This window comes from Triticum urartu, chromosome 5 (genome assembly GCF_003073215.2).
Source record: "Triticum urartu cultivar G1812 chromosome 5, Tu2.1, whole genome shotgun sequence".
Lineage (NCBI taxonomy): Eukaryota > Viridiplantae > Streptophyta > Magnoliopsida > Poales > Poaceae > Triticum > Triticum urartu.
Window position 1 is genome coordinate 554,145,167 of NC_053026.1, and position 18,580 is coordinate 554,163,746.

Below are 18,580 nucleotides of genomic sequence, written 5' to 3' on the forward strand. Positions count from 1 at the left end.
GCGGCGAGAGGTTTCATGGGCAACAAAAGCATTCTTGGTGGCAAGATTGTGAATGCGATTAACATCCACCAAGAGGCTTTGCATTTGACGCTTCAGCCAGTCATGATGCCTATCCTGTTTCTGATGAAGAGCCACAAGAAGCTCTCGGTCGTTGAGAACACGAGTGCGCTTCTTGGGTCATGGAGCAGTTGTACTGTCAGTGGCTTTAGTGAGAGCAGGATGCGGTGCATGTGTAGTGCCAGCCAAAGGATACACATGAGCGACTGCTTCAACTCCTTCAATGTTCTGAGAGAAACTCTGATGCTCTGCATTCTGAAGACTTAGGGGTTCCTTGGCAGGCTTAGGATAGATGGCTTCAATAGACATATCCACATCAGGCAGAAAAATCCGATGATTGCGAGCAGATGGCTGATATGAGACAGTTGAGTGAAATTTGATCAGCCGCATGACCCATGGGGCGTAGAACTTCAAGCCAAACAGATCAGAGCCTGATGCAGCCAGTTGGCGAATGAAGAAGTCCTGTGCATTGAAGCATTTTCCATGAAGAATATAGAAGACCAAAGTCTTCATTGCACCTTCAATCTTGGCATGTGGAGAGTGCCCTTTGATGGGCCAGAGAGTTCGCCTTATGATGTGATAAATAGTCCTTGGCAGATACTCTAGGTCTTCAACAAAACACTCTTTGGGATATGCAGCATCTTGGGGTAATGGCTTCATCATACTGAGCATCTGACTCATGTTAGGTTCAGGCTTCTGAAAGATGCTCTCCACAGCTTCACTGTGAAGTTGACAGTCAAATTCGTAGAGCTCTCCGGGAGTGGGCAGACCAGTGAGCTCAATGATGTCAAAGGCTTTGACTTCGTGATGAACGTTTCCTGTCATCCACTCCAGGACCCAAGTCTTCGGATCTCTGTTATACCCACGGATGTGAAGTGTGGCATAGAATTAGAGCAGCAACTCTTCATTCCAATGCTCTTGGTCAGTGACGAATGGCAGCAATCCAACTTCTTTGAAGCAATCCAGAGCTTCTTCTAGACAGGGCAGACCAACTATAGCTTCATGTCAAGACGCTTGTGTGGGAAGATGCGACCTTGATTGTATAGAATGCAGGAGTAATAGCTTCACTGCGGATAGCTCCAGAACCGATCAGATGATATCCTTTCCCTTGAGTAGGGGTTCCTGGAGCTATTGAAGAATGTGTTGTCTTCTCTGAAGCCATTGATATTGAAGGATCCAGATACTGATGCAGGACCTGGGAATCTGGACAATCTTGGGATTGGCTTCTGTACCTGAGGCCTGTGCTCAACATGATAGTCGAACTGGGGACCGGCAGCAGGTGCAGGAACAGAAGTAGTGGGATCAGTGGCTTCGCTGACTTCTGATGCTTTTGTTGGGGAGGGCTCCACATTAGCTTCATCCATGACAACGTCAGTGGCTTCATTGGTGGTGGTGGTGGCAGCCTCAAGATTTTCAACCTCCACTTGACGAGCTGGAGGGTCGGTCACAATCACGTTCTCCTCGAGAACCGCTTCTTGGTGGGACAGGGGAGTAGCAGCAGCTTGTGGGACTTCTTCTTCATCGGCTGATGCAGCCGGAATGTCTTCAGCAGTTTCAGCTTCAGACGCAGAGACTGGACGCCTAGGTCCTTTGCGAAGCCTGCGCAACGCAGGCGACGCCTCTGTAGTTGGAGTTGGCTGGGCCTCAAAGTCTTCTTCCTCTTGTGGGCGATCAGCCCATGAAGCATCCTGAGCGATTGGCGTCAGAGGACGACCAATGCTGATGAGTTCGCTATTCTCGAGCTGAGGAAGGACTGCACCATCTTCTACATGGTCATGTTGACCAATGTCTTCAGCAGCGATGGGATCAGCTGCTGGAAAGTTTTCAGCTTCATGAGCCTCTGTGAAAGCAGGCTCATGGATTGTCAGTTGGCGTTCAGCGTCAGGACGAACCATGGAAATGGGTTCAACGATCAAAGGCTCTGTGGGAGCAGCCCGATCTTTCTTGGTCTTCCTCTTCTTCTTGGAGGGGGCAGTAGGAGAGGCTTCAGGATGTTTCCTCTTCCTGGCTTCAGCCTCAGCAGTCCTCGTCTTCTTGAGCTCTGAAGCGGTTGACCAGCTTTTTGACTTCGAGCCAGTCATTCTAGTTGGGAAGACAATGGGATCTGCTTCCTGCCTTGGTGCGTCAGGTTTATCCGTAGCGGGCTTCTTCATCTTCTTTGCTGCCATCCTGGGGTCGATGCCAGGACGCCTAAGGGCCTTGCGCTTCTCAGCCTCATTGTAGGCCTGCACACATTTGTCAGCCATAACCTTCATGCGCTCACGAGAACCCTGAGCTTCTGCACGTTTCTTGAGAAAGGCTTCCTTGAGCTCGTGCAGCATAATCTTGAAGTTCTTCACCTCTTGCATGCTGAGCTTGGCCATATGCTTCTTGAACTGAGCCTTTTCATAGTCAATCTTTTGCTTCAGTTCAACAATGTGCTGGGCGATAGCTAACTCTGAAGCAATGGCGCCATGGAAGGCGACACTGAGGCCAATGAGTAGTTGCAGATCGTCGAAGCTGATGTTTGGCGTGTCAAACCATTCATCAATGAAGTTGTGGATGATTGTTACATCAAAGAGAGGCAGATCATTGAAGATTTCTGCTTCTTCTTTGCTCTTGATGAGTTGCTCAAGGGCATCATCTGCAAGATCTTCATCACTTGACAGATCAATGGCATCATTGTGCAGAATGGCAGCAACTGTTAGCTCTTGGCCGGTGTGTGGCAGAGGCATCTTGACCTTCTGAGGCTTGGAGATGCGTGACAAATCTTCAGACTGCACACTGTCTTCAGGAGGTGCAGTTGCCAGTGGCTTCGCCCGTGAGAGTTTTGGAGCAGAGGCAGGCTTTGAAGCTTTTGGCTGCTTCTTTGGCTTCGGTGCTGCAGGCGCTTCATCTGATTCAGCGTCATCTGCAGGCTCGTTCACGGCAGTCCCTTGAACCAAGATATGGGTGATGAGACCTTCAAGGTTGTAGAAAGGACCGACGACATTGGGTTCTGCATCACGTGTGCCGTCAGCTCTTGGAGCAGAAGGACCAGGGTTGAAGTCTAGTCCCAATATCTTCTTGTTTTGCTTTGCTGAGTTCTGGGCAAACTGGAAGTTGCGCTTGAACAGAGTGTCGTCACGACACCACAGCAGGGACGATGGGTCAGCATCCGCAGGTTGTGGTCCACGGACCATGCAGGGATAGAAGCCTTGTTCAATGGCTTCATCTCTGGTTCTGGGTTGAAGATTTTTGTAGAGGATGTCTCCCCATGGTCTCTTGATGGCATTCTTTTCAGCATATTCCTTGGTCACAAATTTGTACTTGAACCACTGTTCTGCCGAATAGCGTCGAATCCATTGGATTCGTGTCTTGCGCTGATTGTAATCCTCTTCAGGATCTGTCTTGTACAGCTCTGAGAGGTCATCGGGCAGATCTCTTGATGTTTCTCCTTGACGCTTTCTGCTATCCTTCCTTGCTGATTTTTCTGAAGCCATGAACCTTAATCTGAAAGGCTTCAATACGTTCAGAGGCTTCAAAGGTTTTCGCTTGCTGGACAAACAGGAACTGGCTTCGGGAGAATTTATGTGATGCTGTAAGAATTCTGCAAATGAATGCAGACTATGAGAACCAAAGGATTCTCCCATGGACATGTACCTGTGACAGCATTAAGGTGCGAGGGAAGGGGAAGAGGTCATATGCATTCTCAGAAGATTTTGAAGATAAATCAGTTTAGAAGACATTGACCTCATCGTGCGAAGACATTCACTCATAAATAAGGAGTTGGTTTCAGATTTGTACGAATCCACAGATCAGTACAAGTGAGGAATCTAACTACTTTGTGAAGCATAAGTGAATATACTAGGCATGTTATGAGATGCAGTATGAAAGGGATCCAACTTGTGGAATAGAAACTGCTTGTGGTAGAAAGTGATAAAGCTATAGGATCAAGGGGGCCGTAAAAAGGAGGTTTTATTTACCACACGAAGAACTGCTAGACGGAGTGGAAGAGGAGGCCGAGCAGTTCGATCTTCCGTGCCCTAACTTGGCAACGGAGGACACCTACGGCGACGGCGGAGAGGACGATGTCCGCGGTCGGCGTGAAGACGGCGTCGGAGAGGTTGCAGCAGCGAAGCGCTTCATCGCCGGCGTCGTCGAGTGCTAGCGGTGGCGCTAGGGTTCGTGCGAGAGTGGAAGAAGAGATAATGACTGTGGTGAGGCGTGTATTTATAGGTACAGGGGCGACACTGCGTTATTACACAGGTGCCCCTGGCGATTCACATCTGATGGGCACGTGGCCGTCATGCAGCATATCGGGGGTTGTTCCACGTCCCATGCACGCCTGGATTGTCGGGTGGTCGTTGCCACTTCTCCGGGTTTCAGGTGAAGGAATGAGCATTGAAAACGGACTTAATGGTTGTCTCTGTATCTTCTGCTGACAAGGACGCAGAGAAGACATTCGATAGTTTCAATAGAATGCATATGATTTGGAGAGATAGAGTTTGAGATAGACAGCATAGAGAGGTTAGGGTCCGATCACATTCACTTAGTTCAAAAGATTCAACAAGAAGACATAGCTATAAGTGAATGCTGTAGAGGACAGAACACTGGTATATGTATATATATAATCAACATAGTGAAGATAATCATGAAGACATGTTGAGATTGAAGCCAAACCAAATGTGAAGACATAGCTAATGTAACACCATGAGTGAAGCACTTCAAACAGAAAGTTTGGTGGTGGCTTTACCCACCGTATAGGAAGTATTAGACCCAGACATGGCACACAATTATCGTGGCGCTCCGAAGTCAAATTCCACATTAATGTATTCACACTTAGAATGTATGTCTTCATTGATTGAAGATATACTTTTCTTCGTGTGTTGCACATCTAAGTCATCAATATGCATAAGTGTTAGGGTGTGTGCCTAATCACAGGACATTTGAGGATTCCAAGATATTTAGCTCACACTGTAACTTGCAAAATCTCTTCTCATCCAAGGGCTTGGTGAAGATATCTGCCAATTGCTCTTCAGTGTTGATGTGTATGATATCAATATCTTCCTTCACAACATGATCTCTGAGAAAGTGATGACAAATTTCAATGTGCTTTGTCTTCGAGTGCTGAACTGGGTTGTTGGCAATCTTGATGGCGCTTTCGTTGTCGCAGTAGAGTGGCACTTGCTTCAGATGAATGCCATAGTCCTTGAGTGTTTGCTTCATCCACAGAAGCTGAGCGCAGCAAGATTTAGCAGCAATGTATTCAGATTCAGCAGTGGAGAGAGATACACAGTTCTGCTTCTTTGAAGACCAACATACAAGTGATCGTCCCAGAAAATGACATGTGCCTGATGTAGACTTGCGATCCACCTTGTCATCAGCATAATCAGCATCCGAGAATCCAACCAGATCAAACTCTGAGCCCTTTGGATACCATAATCCTAGAGTTGGGGTGTGAGCCAAATATCGAAGAATTCGCTTCACAGCTAAGTGATGCGACTCCTTTGGTGCCGCTTGGAATCGAGCACACATGCAAACACTAAGCATAATATCTGGCCTAGATGCACATAGATAAAGTAAAGAACCAATCATGGAGCGGTATACCTTTTGATCGAACTCTTTACCATTGTCGTCAGGACCCAGATGATGTTTGGTTGGCATTGGCATCGTGAAGCCTTTGCAGTCTTGCATACCAAACTTCTTCAGGCAATCTTTGAGATACTTCTCTTGAGATATGAAGATGCCGTTGCGTTGCTGTCGTATTTGGAGACCGAGGAAGAACTTCATCTCTCCCATCATGGACATCTGATATTGCTCTTGCATCATATATCCAAACTCTTCACTGTACTTCTGATTGGTGCAGCCGAAGATAATGTCATCCACATATATTTGGCACACAAACAGTTCACCATCATATGTCTTCGTGAAGAGAGTGGGGTCGAGGGAACTAGGTATGAAGCCTTTGCTCTTCAGGAAGTATTTGAGTGTGTCATACCAAGCCCGAGGGGCTTGTTTGAGGCCATACAGTGCCTTGTTGAGCTTGTATACCATGTCAGGATGTTTTGGATTTTCAAAGCTAGGCGGTTGTGCAACATACACTTCTTCTTCAATCTTGCCATTGAGAAAAGCACTCTTCACATCCATTTGATATAGAAGTATGTTATGATGATTTGCATAGGCCATCAGTATGCGTATGGCTTCAAGTCAAGCCACAGGAGCAAATGTTTCATAAAAGTCAATGCCTTCCACTTGAGTATATCCTTGAGCAACGAGGCGAGTTTTGTTTTTGACAACTTGACCATGCTCATCTTGCTTGTTGCGGTATATCCATTTGGTGCCAATTATGTTGTGCTTCTGAGGATCAGGACGCTTAACCAGTTCTCATACATTATTCAGCTCAAACTGTTGAAGCTCTTCTTGCATAGCTTGAATCCATTCAGGTTCCATGAAGACTTCTTCAACTTTCTTGGGTTCTGTTATTGGGACGAATGCGAAGTGCCCACAGAAATTTGCCAGCTGAGTCGCCCTTGAACGAGTAAGCGGACCAGGTGCATCGATGCTATCAATTATTCTCTCAATCTGCACTTCATTGGCAACACGAGGATGTACAGGGCGAAGATTTTGCTCTTGCTGATCATTGTCATTGTTAGTGGGATTGTCTTCAGACTGAGCATTGTCTTCAGGTTGATCAGGTGCGGAGATGATAAGTTCCTCTTCAGGTTGAGCTTCAGAGGGTATGATTTCTCCAGTTCCCATTAGCTTGATTGATTCGCTGGATAGAACTTCATCTAGCACATTTGGCAGGTGCTCTCTTTGTGAACCGTTAGTCTCATCAGATCGCACATCCACTGTTTCAACCACTTTATAGAGAAAGAGATTGAAGACTCTGTAGGAGTGCGAATCCTTTCCATATCCAAGCATAAAACCCTCATGTGCTTTTGGTGCAAATTTTGAAGTGTGATGTGGATCCTTGATCCAGCACCTGGCACCAAATACTCTGAAGTAACTGACATTTGGCTTCTTGCCAGTAAGGAGCTCATAAGATGTCTTGTTCAGAAGCTTGTGAAGATAAACACGATTGATTGTATGACATGCAGTATCAATGGCTTCAGGCCAGAATTTTCTTGGGGTCTTGTATTCATCTAGCATCGTTCTGGCCATCTCAATGAGTGTTCTGTTCTTGCGTTCGACGACGCCATTCTGCTGTGGCGTGTACGGGGCCGAGAATTCATGTGTGATGCCCAAGGTATCAAGATATGTATCAAGGCCAGTGTTCTTGAATTCAGTGCCATTGTCACTTCTGATGTGCTTTATCTTGGCGCCATAATTGTTCATAGCTCGATTGGCGAAGCGTCTGAAGACATCCTGCACTTCAGTCTTGTAAAGGATTATGTGCACCCAAGTATATCTAGAATAATCATCAACAATAACAAAGCCATAGAGGCAAGCATTAGTGGTAAGAGTTGAGTAATGAGTGGGACCGAAAAGATCCATGTGGAGCAGTTCGAAGGGTCGAGTGGTTGTCATGATTGTCTTCGAGGGATGTTTGGCCCTCGTCATCTTCCCTGCTTCACAGGCACCGCATAAGTGATATTTCTTGAACTTGACGCCCTCGATGCCCATGACATGCTTCTTCTTTGCAAGGGTGTGGAGGTTCCTCATGCCAGCATGCCCTAGCCTCCGATGCCAGAGCCAGCATTCTGAAGCCTTTGCTAGAAGACATACGGCAAGCTGTGGTCCTGCCGAAAAATCCACCACGTACAAATCATCTTTCCAATACCCTTCAAACACTAGAGACTTGTCAGATTCCATTAGTACAAGGCAACGATATTTTCCAAATATTACGATCATGTTCAAATTGCAAAGCATTGAGACAGACATTAAGTTGAAGCCAAGGGATTCAACAAGCATGACTTTATCCATGTGTTGATCCTTTGAGATTGCAACTCTACCTAGACCCAATACCTTACTTTTACCAGTGTCAGCAAATGTGATGTGACTCTTGTCGGATGGACGTAAGGTTGAGTCCATAAGAAGGCTTCTTTTGCCAGTCATGTGGTTGGTACACCCACTATCAATAATCCATTCTGAAGACGCTGGTGTCGTACCCTACAGTGCAGTTAGGGGGATAGGCTTCACGAAGAGAATTGTGAAGCAAAAACATTTGACGAACCAGTGGGTTATGAAAGCTTAGATCCAGATTAGGACTGATAGGGAGAGTAGCAAGTGATTCAGGAACGAAGTACATAGTAAGACCATTCGGGCATTTGATCTTGCGCCCTACAAGATGTTTAAGGTCCCCAGCAATAGCGTCAGACGATTTTGGTTTTCTGCTGGAGACCTTTCATTGCAAAAGAGAGTTAAGTTTTCTTAGCCACCCACATCTTCAAGGGTGGCTTAAAAGCAATAAGTCTAAGTGCAGCGTCTGAGAATTTTGGCTTTGGAGCCCTAGCAAAAAGTCTTGCAGGCGGACAATAGTACTCATAAGAATAAGCATAATAGTTCTTGGTCTTATGAACATGGCGGTTTGATGAACCGCGCTCATATTCATAGGCCTGAGTACGGTTTCCCTGCAAAACATTTGCGTTAGTGCGACTCAGGTGAGTCCTCTGTCTATATGAAGCCTTTGGACCGTATGAAGTCTGTGGTCTAAGGTTTGTCTTCTTCACGTGTGGTGTCATGATGACATTCATAGGAAGATTCTCCAGACACTTTTTCTGAACCCAGATCTTCTTCATAGGCGGTCCATTCCTGCAGTTAGTACCAATGTACCTGGCAAACACTTCACCATTTTGATTCTTAAACAGTTTATAGTTTGCATCAAAGGATTCATCAATGACAATGGGATTTGCACAAGAGAAGCCAGATAGATTGGATAGATCTGCTGAAGATTCCTTTGCAGCAACCCATGTGGTTTTGGGGTACTGCTCAGGTTTCCAGTAAGAGCCATCAACATTCATTTTCCTTACGAACCCAACACCCTTTTTCCTAGGGTTTCGGTTCAAGATCTGCTTTTTGAGGACATCACATAGTGTCTGATGCCCTTTAAGACTTTTATACATCCCTGTTTCAAGCAATGTCTTCAACCTAGCATTCTCATCAGCAATAGCAGTGGAATCCTCAGCAGAGGGGTTAGTTCCCACATCAACAGTTGAAGATATTGCAACAGTAGCAGCAGTAGAACATTCAGCAACAATAGTAGCATTATCACGCTCAATGCACTTAAGACATGGTGCTTCAAATCCTTCCTGAGCGGAACTGATCTGTTTGGAGCGAAGTGACTCATTTTCCTTTTGAAGATCTTCATGAGCCGCTCTCAATTTCTCAAGATCTTGCTTCCTTTGAAGATAATCATAGGAAAGCTTTTCATGAATTGTTGAGAGCGTTTCATGACGACTTTCAAGTTCCTCGTACTTAACGTGAAGATTTTTATATCTTCAATTAAGGACTCAGAACGAGTTATTTCAGCGCCTAACAAATCATCGCTTTTGTCTAACAGTTTTTCAATATGTTCCATGGCTTTCTGTTGTTCAGTTGCAATTTTAGCAAGTGTTTTGTAGCTGGGTTTTGAACCACAATCAGAGTCATCATCACTGGATGTTTGATAGTGAGTAGTGCGTGTGTTTACCTTGGCACCGCGTGCCATGAAGCAGTAGGTAGGAGCGGAGTAGTCCTTGTCATTTGCATCGGTGTCGGTGATGAGGTCATTGTCTTCAGTGTTGAAGATGGACTTGGCAACGTATGCTGTAGCCAGACTTGCGACGCCAGAATCGGACTCCTCCTCAGACTCCACCTCCGCCTCCTCAGAAGCGGACTCCTCCTCTAAATCCATTTCCTTGCCAACAAACGCACGTGCCTTGCCAGATGAGCTCTTCTTGTGTGATGAAGACTTTGAAGAAGACTTGGAAGAGGATTTTGAGTATTTCTTCTTCTTCTTCTTCTTGTCGTCAGAGTCATATTCCTTGCTCTTCTTCTTCTTTTTGTTCTCATTGTCCCACTGCGGACACTCAGAGATGAAGTGGCCAGGTTTCTTGCACTTGTGACATGTTTTCTTCTTGTAGTCATGAGCAGAAACTTCATCATTCCTTGAGCTTGATCGGGAAGACTTTCTGAAGCCTTTCTTCTTGGTGAATTTTTGGAACTTCTTGACAAGCATAGCAAGTTCCCTTCCAATGTCTTCAGGATCATCAGAACTGCTGTCAGATTCTTCTTCAGACGAGGAGACAGCTTTTGCCTTCAAGGCACGAGTTCGCCCATAGTTTGGACCGTAGATATCTCTTTTCTCAGAAAGCTGAAACTCATGTGTGTTGAGCCTCTCAAGTATGTCAGACGGCTCGAGTGTCTTGAAATCAGGACGTTCTTGAATCATCAGGGCTAGGGTGTCAAATGAACTGTCAAGTGATCTCAGTAGTGTCTTGACGACTTCATGCTTGGTGATCTCAGTAGTGCCAAGGGCTTGAAGCTCATTCGTGATGTCAGTGAGTCGATCAAATGTGAGCTGGACATTCTCATTGTCATTTCTCTTGAAGCGGTTGAAGAGGTTGCGAAGGACACTGATTCTCTGATCTCTCTGGGTTGAGACGCCTTCGTTGACCTTGGAGAGCCAGTCCCAGACTAGCTTAGATGTTTCCAAAGCACTCACGCGGCCATACTGTCCTTTGGTCAGATGACCACAGATGATATTCTTGGCAGTAGAGTCCAGTTGAACAAACTTCTTGACGTCAGCAGCAGTGACACCTTCTCCAGCCTTGGGAACGCCGTTCTTGACGACATACCATAGGTCGACGTCAATGGCTTCAAGATGCATGCGCATCTTATTCTTCCAGTAGGGATATTCAGTTCCATCGAAGATGGGGCACGCAGGGGAGACTTTAATTATCCCTGCAGTCGACATAGCTAAAACTTCAGGTGGTTAAACCGAATCACACAGAACAAGGGAGTACCTTGCTCTGATACCAATTGAAAGTGCGTTATATCGACTAAATGGAGGGTGAATAGGCGATTTTTATGAAAGTCTTCAAAACGTGGAAGTTATGAAGACAAACGACCGAAATAAACCTATTACCCTGCAGCGGAAGGTAGACTACACTAGGCAAGCCATAGTCAAGTATTCAATAGAGTGAAAGCACAATGACTAAGAGCAGCAATGTAGTAAGGATCAAGTAGGAAGAAATTATGAAGCCAAACAGAACACGCAGTCACTCAGTGAAGATAAAAGATAGTGCAATCATACAATGTCTTCACAAGGAGTAACAGTACGTAAAAGAGAAGGGAAGGACGAAACCAGTGACTTGTTGAAGACAATGATGTGTTGGACCAGTTCCAGTTGCTGTGACAACTGTACGTCTGGTTAGGGCGGCTAGGTATTTAAACCTAAGGACACACAGTCCCGGACACCCAGTCCTGAACACGCAGCTCAAGACACCCAGTCCTCACCGTATTCTCCTTGAGCTAAGGTCACACAGACCTCGCCCAATCACTCTGGTAAGTCTTCAAGGTAGACTCCCAAACCTTCACAGACTTCGTTCACCAGCGATTCACAATGTCTCTTGGATGCTCAGAACGCGATGCCTAACCGGCTGGAGGATGCACAGTCCTCAAGTGTAATAAGTCTTCAGATCACACGGACAAGAAGACTTAAGTGATGCCTAATTCTCTTTGGCTCTGGGTGGTTAGGGCTTTATCCTCACAAGGAATTCTCTCTCAAATGCTTCGAGGTGGGTTGCTCTCAAACGACAAAAGCCGTAGCATAACCTCTGAGCAGCCAACCGTTTATGGTTGTAGGGGGTGGGCTATTTATAGCCACAAGGCAACCCGACCTGATTTGTCCGAAATGATCCTTGGTCACTAAGGAACTGACATGTGTTCCAACGGTCAGATTTCAAACTCACACGGCAACTTTACTTGGGCTACAAGCAAAGCTGACTTGTCCGACTCTGGACAAGATTCGCTCTCATAGTCTTCACTCGAAGACATAGGTTTTGTTTAAGCATCACTTCAGTCATTCTGACTGGTTCTCTTGGACCCCACTTAACAGTACGGTGGTTCCTATGACTCAACAAAGAAGAAAAAGAACTACGAAAGATCTAAGTCTTCGAGCTCCATAGGCTTCATGCGATGTCTTCTCTTGTCATAGTCTTCAATGTGAATGTCTTCATATACCACCTTTGACTTCAATGTCTTCATACATTTTTAGGGGTCATCTCTGGTAGGAAAACCGAATCAATGAGGGACTTCTACCTGTGTTATCCTGCAATTCTCACAAACACATTAGTCCCTCAATTAGGTTTGTCGTCAATACTCCAAAACCAACTAGGGGTGGCACTAGATGCACTTACAACGCACAGTTAGGGCATGAGAAGAATACAACCATGCGATAGACGAATACAAAATGAAACATATGTGCCGAATGGATAGGCGGCCTAGGCGAGGCCTTGCCACGCCAAACCAGCAGGCGTGCGATCATATAAGGTGAAACGTCTAATGGACTTGCTCTATAACGTGACATCTGTATATGTCATAACATCATGCGAATTTACGAATTACGATGAATACACCAAATTGATGGTCTTGTTACCTTTAAACCGCCGCCGCCTATTGATGAGGCATTTCAGTCGTAGATCATCTCATCCAGCATTAAAATGCCAGATATGCTGAAGACTTTCGTCATGGTCGGCCATCGAAAAAGCTAGGGGTTATGGGTACCATCACGCCTTTTGATGAGGCGGGACAAGAAGGTGCCACGCCGCGCAACCGATAAGACACTTCTCAAAGACATATTCTGTCAACCACATCCGCGTGATGCCGATGTCATGGAAGTGACGCTTCTTAAAGACACCGCACAATTAGTCAATTACCATGACAAAAGAAGTACAACTCATTATGGTAATAACCGATGCCACAACATACCCGTTATGGAAGTGACGCTTCTCAAATACATATCCGTTAATACGACAAGTCTACATGCAATATTTAGAAAACATACCTAGAAATGTATCTTGTGGAAAAGAATGTGGAGGCCAAAATTGAAACAGAAACTGACGCGTCGGGTCTTGTGTTCATGTACTCCCCATAGTAGAGCATGCCGAGCGTGGACTGCTGGTTGTCCCACATGAGCCTCCCCTCGGGCCGCACCACTGCACTGTTAGGACTACGTGAATGACACAAGACATCCAAAAAACAAGGAAACTACAACCTGATTCTTGGAGAGTCAAACAAACTCAATCTCCAGCACACGTGATCTTGACTCCTTGAAGATTCACGGTTTGTTAAAATTACAGTCATGCCACATCATCCTCATGCTACAACACATGGCCACTCAAGAGTTGTCAATCGACACATGGCCACTTAAGAGTCAAAACTAGTTTGCAAGAATTAGGCAACAACTGTGTCACTTTGAGTGACCAAACCCAAGTGAATGCACTAAACAGAACATCTATTCAATTCAGATAAGACAGACAAACATGGTTAGATCACCACCTCATGTTATGTGAAGTGCTCAATTTCATCAGTTTTTCAGCTAATTTCTGGTGGAATCAAATTTCCAAATTGCGGCGCAGATGTGCGGACAGGAAGATGCATGCGCGAGCCGCTGTGTTCCTGTGTAAACCTACCTATCCAGTAAATGGAAATCAACAAGAAGCGCCACCAAAGAGATTCCAATCCCGTTTCCAATTCATGGTTAAGAGCTGGGATACAAACTGCTCGTGCGTCACTTGCTACGCGAGTTTGAAACGGCGTGAGAGTGACTTTGCTGGCTGGCAACTCAAAGCAATCTAGGTTAAATTGGTCATCGGTACCACACAAGTAAATGCGCACGTGCAGTGCACGTTATATGAGGGAAAAACTAATTGCATGTTAATAAAATTAGTTACACATTAATATTAGGAAGGATATCAATTACACGTTAACTACATGGATTGCCTATATATGGTATGTTATAATCGCACACTAAACATGTTAAGCGCTCGTTATTGGAGCAATATAGGTTGTTGGATTGACACTATTTGTTGGCTAAGATTTGTTGGATTTTTTTATATATAGATGTAGATTTTTCTTAGTGGTACCAAAAGCCACAGTCTGTGGGATGCAGTTTGCATCATGAGGCTGAACAAGCCAAAAATGGCACCCTTGTCCTAAAGAGAAAACTTAGCTGAACTATGAGCATCACCGCTCGCAAAAGGACCTTCGAAAGTAAATTTACAGTTGAAGCTAGCAGCTCGCAGCTTGATTTCATTAATAATAAATCCATATCGCCGTTACCTTTGTTGATGTCGCTCACCGCCTGTTTCGAATCAGAAGCTATGATGAAGTTCTAGATAAGGAGGTCTTCTGCTAGAGATAACGCCTCTCGACATATGATTGCTTCCAAGGTAGCGGCGTCATGTACACTAACAATTACCAGAGAAGAACTACCAAGGTAATTGCCAGTTTCATCTCGACAAATGGAGCTGCCGAAGCTCCCCTATTTTGCCTAGCCACTCCTGCGTCGACGTGGATCTTGGCGAAACCTGCAAGGGGAGCCTTACGTCTGATATTGAGGGATATCTGCTGCAGTGACCGTGTTGCAGTTCAGCTTCCTCTCCTGGACGATCTACAGCTCGGTGATGAACCTTTCGACAAATGCGTGTGTAGCTTTTCTTTTTGAGACATAATGCGTGCGTAGCTTGTTTTCTTTGGAAGATTCCTTCATGCTGAGATGACCCAAAGGACTGGAAATAGATTCGTGGCCCACGAGTTTTTTTCGTCAGGGAGTTGGGCTGAATTTGGCATTTGGGTAACTGGTTTTCTTATTATCTTCTTGAAAGAGACTAGTTTTCTTATTATCAGATGACTTTTTTTAGAGAATCCTGAGGGACATGTACCACAACATTCTGAGCATCTGCTGCATTTCAGTATCTAAAACGAAAAATGCCAGAACAATTTATGAATTGTTTCACAATCTCCGGTCTTAGGCTCGCTGGTTGTTCCATGATGACACGACGTACCTACTAAATTTTGACAAGGGACGAGGCATCGCTTTGAGCCTTTGACGAAGGGAAGACATAGAACAGTCATCACTGTTTCAACGTTACCGGTTTTTCGTACAGCAAGCTGCACTCCACCGATCTGCCAATTTCCCTGATCTGCACCAAGAAACCAGACAAGCAAAGACAACCAAACATGGCAGAATCAAGTCATGACAGTAGTATCCTCCAAGACACAGCATCAGGTCATAACAGCATCACTACATCAGCCCTAAACCCTCCACCGAACAATATCATGGTCTCACTGACAAGCTATCTTCACTCTTCCACCAGAACGGAATACCATCATCATCACAAAGGTTCTCTTCCTACCACCACTACTAAGAGAAAATGTGCCAAGAAACAAGACACCCAAAACCAAGGGTCGGTGCAGGAGGGGTGCCTTGTGTCTCCTCTGGTCACGCCATGAAGTAGAGAGCAAGGAGCGAGCAGCAGGCCAGGATCACCGCCCGCGTCGCGGCTCCGGCCACCGGGAAGACGTCGGCGCCGCCGCTGGTGTCCTTCAGGTCGCCGTTCGGACCTTGCGCCATTGGCGGCGGCGGGCTGCCAGGAGCACTGAACAAACAGAACATTTACAAGGAGTTAGTTACTGCTGTAAAAGGGACCAGAACAGACTAATCGAAACGGCTGGAACTCGCTTCACACCTAATGGCCTGCTAATTCGCGAGGAGTAGTTTCAAAAGGAGCGTATAGGATTCCCCTCAAAAGGGTCCAGGATGACACCAGTTGTGCACCGATGGTGCAGCCAAATGTGGGAAAAGAGGGGAAGCCCACGCGCATGAGGTTTCCCCGGCCAAGTAACGGACACACCGCCCCACAGCGGATGCTATCACATGGCAGCAGCCACCAAATATATCGTGTGATTATTGCTGGTCAATGACCTAATGTGGCAAGGCAATGACACCCATAGCTGGGCTGCAATGGCGTCTTGTGAAGACGGCCAAAAGCATGCTAGTGAATGATGGTGTACTACTGGACCAGAGTTGTAAGTAATAAAACAGATGTGCATGTGACATCGCATTTTGTACTCAATAAATATTCAGGATTGCAATCCGTTTGGTAGCTAGTAAATGGGCGAAATGCTGTTGGCTGTAAAGGGTTTTCTGGGGGTAGCAATGAAACTGAAAGAAGACTGAAATAATGTTCAACAATCCTCCTACATCTTACTACTTCTTAGATGTCCTTGTCTATTCTCTCAAGGAAAAAAGAGAGGACGATGAACTCTGCAAAATAGTTGTACCAGATCAGCAACGAGGTGCATTACCTTGGGGTCGCACTTGCAGGGTACTTGCAGCCGTTGGTGCCTGCAAGAAAACGGAGCATCGTCAGAAATCTTGAACTGTGCGATTGGGGCTGTAGGGATTAGGGGAGGAAAGGACGGAGGAAACGATGAGTAGAGTAGGTGGGTACTTGGGTCGGTGGAGGAGATCACGGCGGTGTTGGAGAAGACGCAGGCGAGCGGGTTCTGGCCGCTGCGCTGGTAGTAGCTGTTGACGGCGTAGGAGCAGTGCGCCTTGACGGTGTCCGGCGCGAAGCAGGTGGCGTTGGGCTGGATGGGCTTGCAGTCGGCGGCGCTGCCGCACGCGTAGTCCAGCGTCCTCTGCAGCGTCGCGTCCGGCAGGTCCGTGCGGCACACGCACCACGCCCCATCTGATGCCCATCGTCCCACGGCCATGCATCAAGAACAGCAGTAAGCCAACAATAAAACAGATTTCCAAGAACCGAACCAGAACCAGCCAGCTATTGGGTGAAAAAGGAAGAAGAAGATGAGATGACGAAATGTGGTTGGGAGTGAGGGCGTACCGGAGCGGCCGGCGAGCGCGGCGGCCAGCGCGAGGAGCAGGAGGAGGCGCGCCGCGTGGGACGCCATGGATGGAGCGGAGCAGGTTCCTTCCTTGCTTCTTCCTTGGTTCCCCGGTGTGGTGTGTGTGGGGTGGCGTCAGAGCGCAGGCAGGCGCGTGTGTGTGTATGCGTGCCCTGGCCTGCCGGACGGGGCGGGGTTTTAATGGGGGGAGAGGGGGGTGGGTGCTGCGCAATGGTGGAACACGCTCGAGGCAAATAGGACTGGAGGAGCGGAAGCAGGGAGTGGGCCGGGTCGGGCTCGGGTCGTGTGTCGCGTAGCAGCAGCATGGGGAGCCACCGCTCCAGTTCAGCCGCAGCACAGGCACAGCACAGCAGCAGACAACCAAGCAACCCGGCTGTGCACTGCACGCGGGATACGCTACGCCCCCGAGCGATGGTCCACTCCACGGGGTGAAAAGGGTTGCTTGGGCGTGCGCGCGCCGTGGCCTGGCTAGGACATCTCAAACGCGCTCATCAAATGGCACCTTTATTGTATCAAAAAAAAAACAATAACACCTTTATTTTGGGTTGGATCGATGAAACCCCGCAGACCGATCCAAAACCAGGATCAGTGAGCTCTGAGTGAGCCCGGACATCCATTATGAAGTGATCTCTGAGGGAGCCCGGACATCCATTATGTTGGCGCCCGACATTTTAGACCCATCCAAAATCTCTAGGCCCGTCCAAAATCTAGCTAACGCTCGTCTACTTCTACGACCCTATTCGCCCGGAACATCGCCTTCCTGCGCATGTCGCCACTGCGATGAAACCGTTGGAGCCCATCACAAGGTTTGTCGTCTCGTCGAACCTGGCGTGTTCGCCCCGTCACCGCGGACTGTCAGACAGTAAACCCGGTGTGTGAAGGAGAGGGTGAAGAAGAAGATTTGCTATTGATCTAGAATTATTTTTTTGACAAAGAGAGGAGCCCAGACAAATCAGGAAAATTATGAGGGGCAGTTGAATGGCTGACGCCTGACCGGATGCTCGGTTCATACGTGTCCAAGAGCTTTTTCTTTTGGCAAATTGTACCCCTTAAAGAGAGCTAACTTTATTCATTAACAACCTAAGCAGTGTACATATAGAATTTTTCCCCAAGGGAAAATATATGGCTTCAAAGGCCATTTTGAACTTTGAAGTTAGATCAAGTAGGAAACAGCAAGTAGGATAAGATCTGTTTGAGAAAGCTTTCTTAGCAAGTGCATGCGCAAGGGGATTCCGGGATCTAGAGATGTGTATCACATTGAAGGAGCTAAGACTTGAAGTGGCATTGAAGAGATCAGCAAGCATCGGCCTGATCCTCCATTGTCCTGAACCGCACCTTCGACCAAAGTCCTGCAATCAGAATAGAAAAGAGGCAGAATTCCAACCCAAAGCCTTGATTGTCTAAGGCTGCAAGAAGTAAAGCCATTGCTTCAGCCCGCAGAACCGGATGAACATTCGTAGCCGACGCTTGAATAAATATGGTGTGCTTCGTGATAGTATTGTTGAGATATACTCCAAATTAGGCTTCATCCTCTGCCGCCAAAGGGTTAAAAGAATCATCCACATATGCCAGTGTACCTGCAGGTTGAATATTCTCATTCGTAATTGGAAGAGGATTATCATTGCTATCTTCAAGGGTTATTTCCTTTTCCTCTTTCTCCTCCATTAAACCTGCATTAAGCATTGCCTTTGTAGCATAGATAACCTGC

The 18,580-nt window shown here is 46.6% G+C and overlaps 1 protein-coding gene across 1 annotated transcript; it reads right to left on the reverse strand.

Moving 5' to 3' along the window:
• Positions 1 to 15,172: 15,172 nt before the first annotated feature.
• LOC125505978 (PLASMODESMATA CALLOSE-BINDING PROTEIN 1-like) lies at positions 15,173 to 17,053 on the reverse strand. Its single transcript, XM_048670872.1, has 4 exons — positions 16,851 to 17,053; positions 16,458 to 16,697; positions 16,312 to 16,351; positions 15,173 to 15,602 (listed from the first exon to the last, which is right to left on the reverse strand). Exons 1-4 carry the CDS (start codon positions 16,915 to 16,917, stop codon positions 15,446 to 15,448), a joined length of 504 nt encoding a protein of 167 aa, XP_048526829.1. The 5' UTR covers positions 16,918 to 17,053; the 3' UTR covers positions 15,173 to 15,445.
• Between the last annotated feature and the right edge of the window lie 1,527 nt (positions 17,054 to 18,580).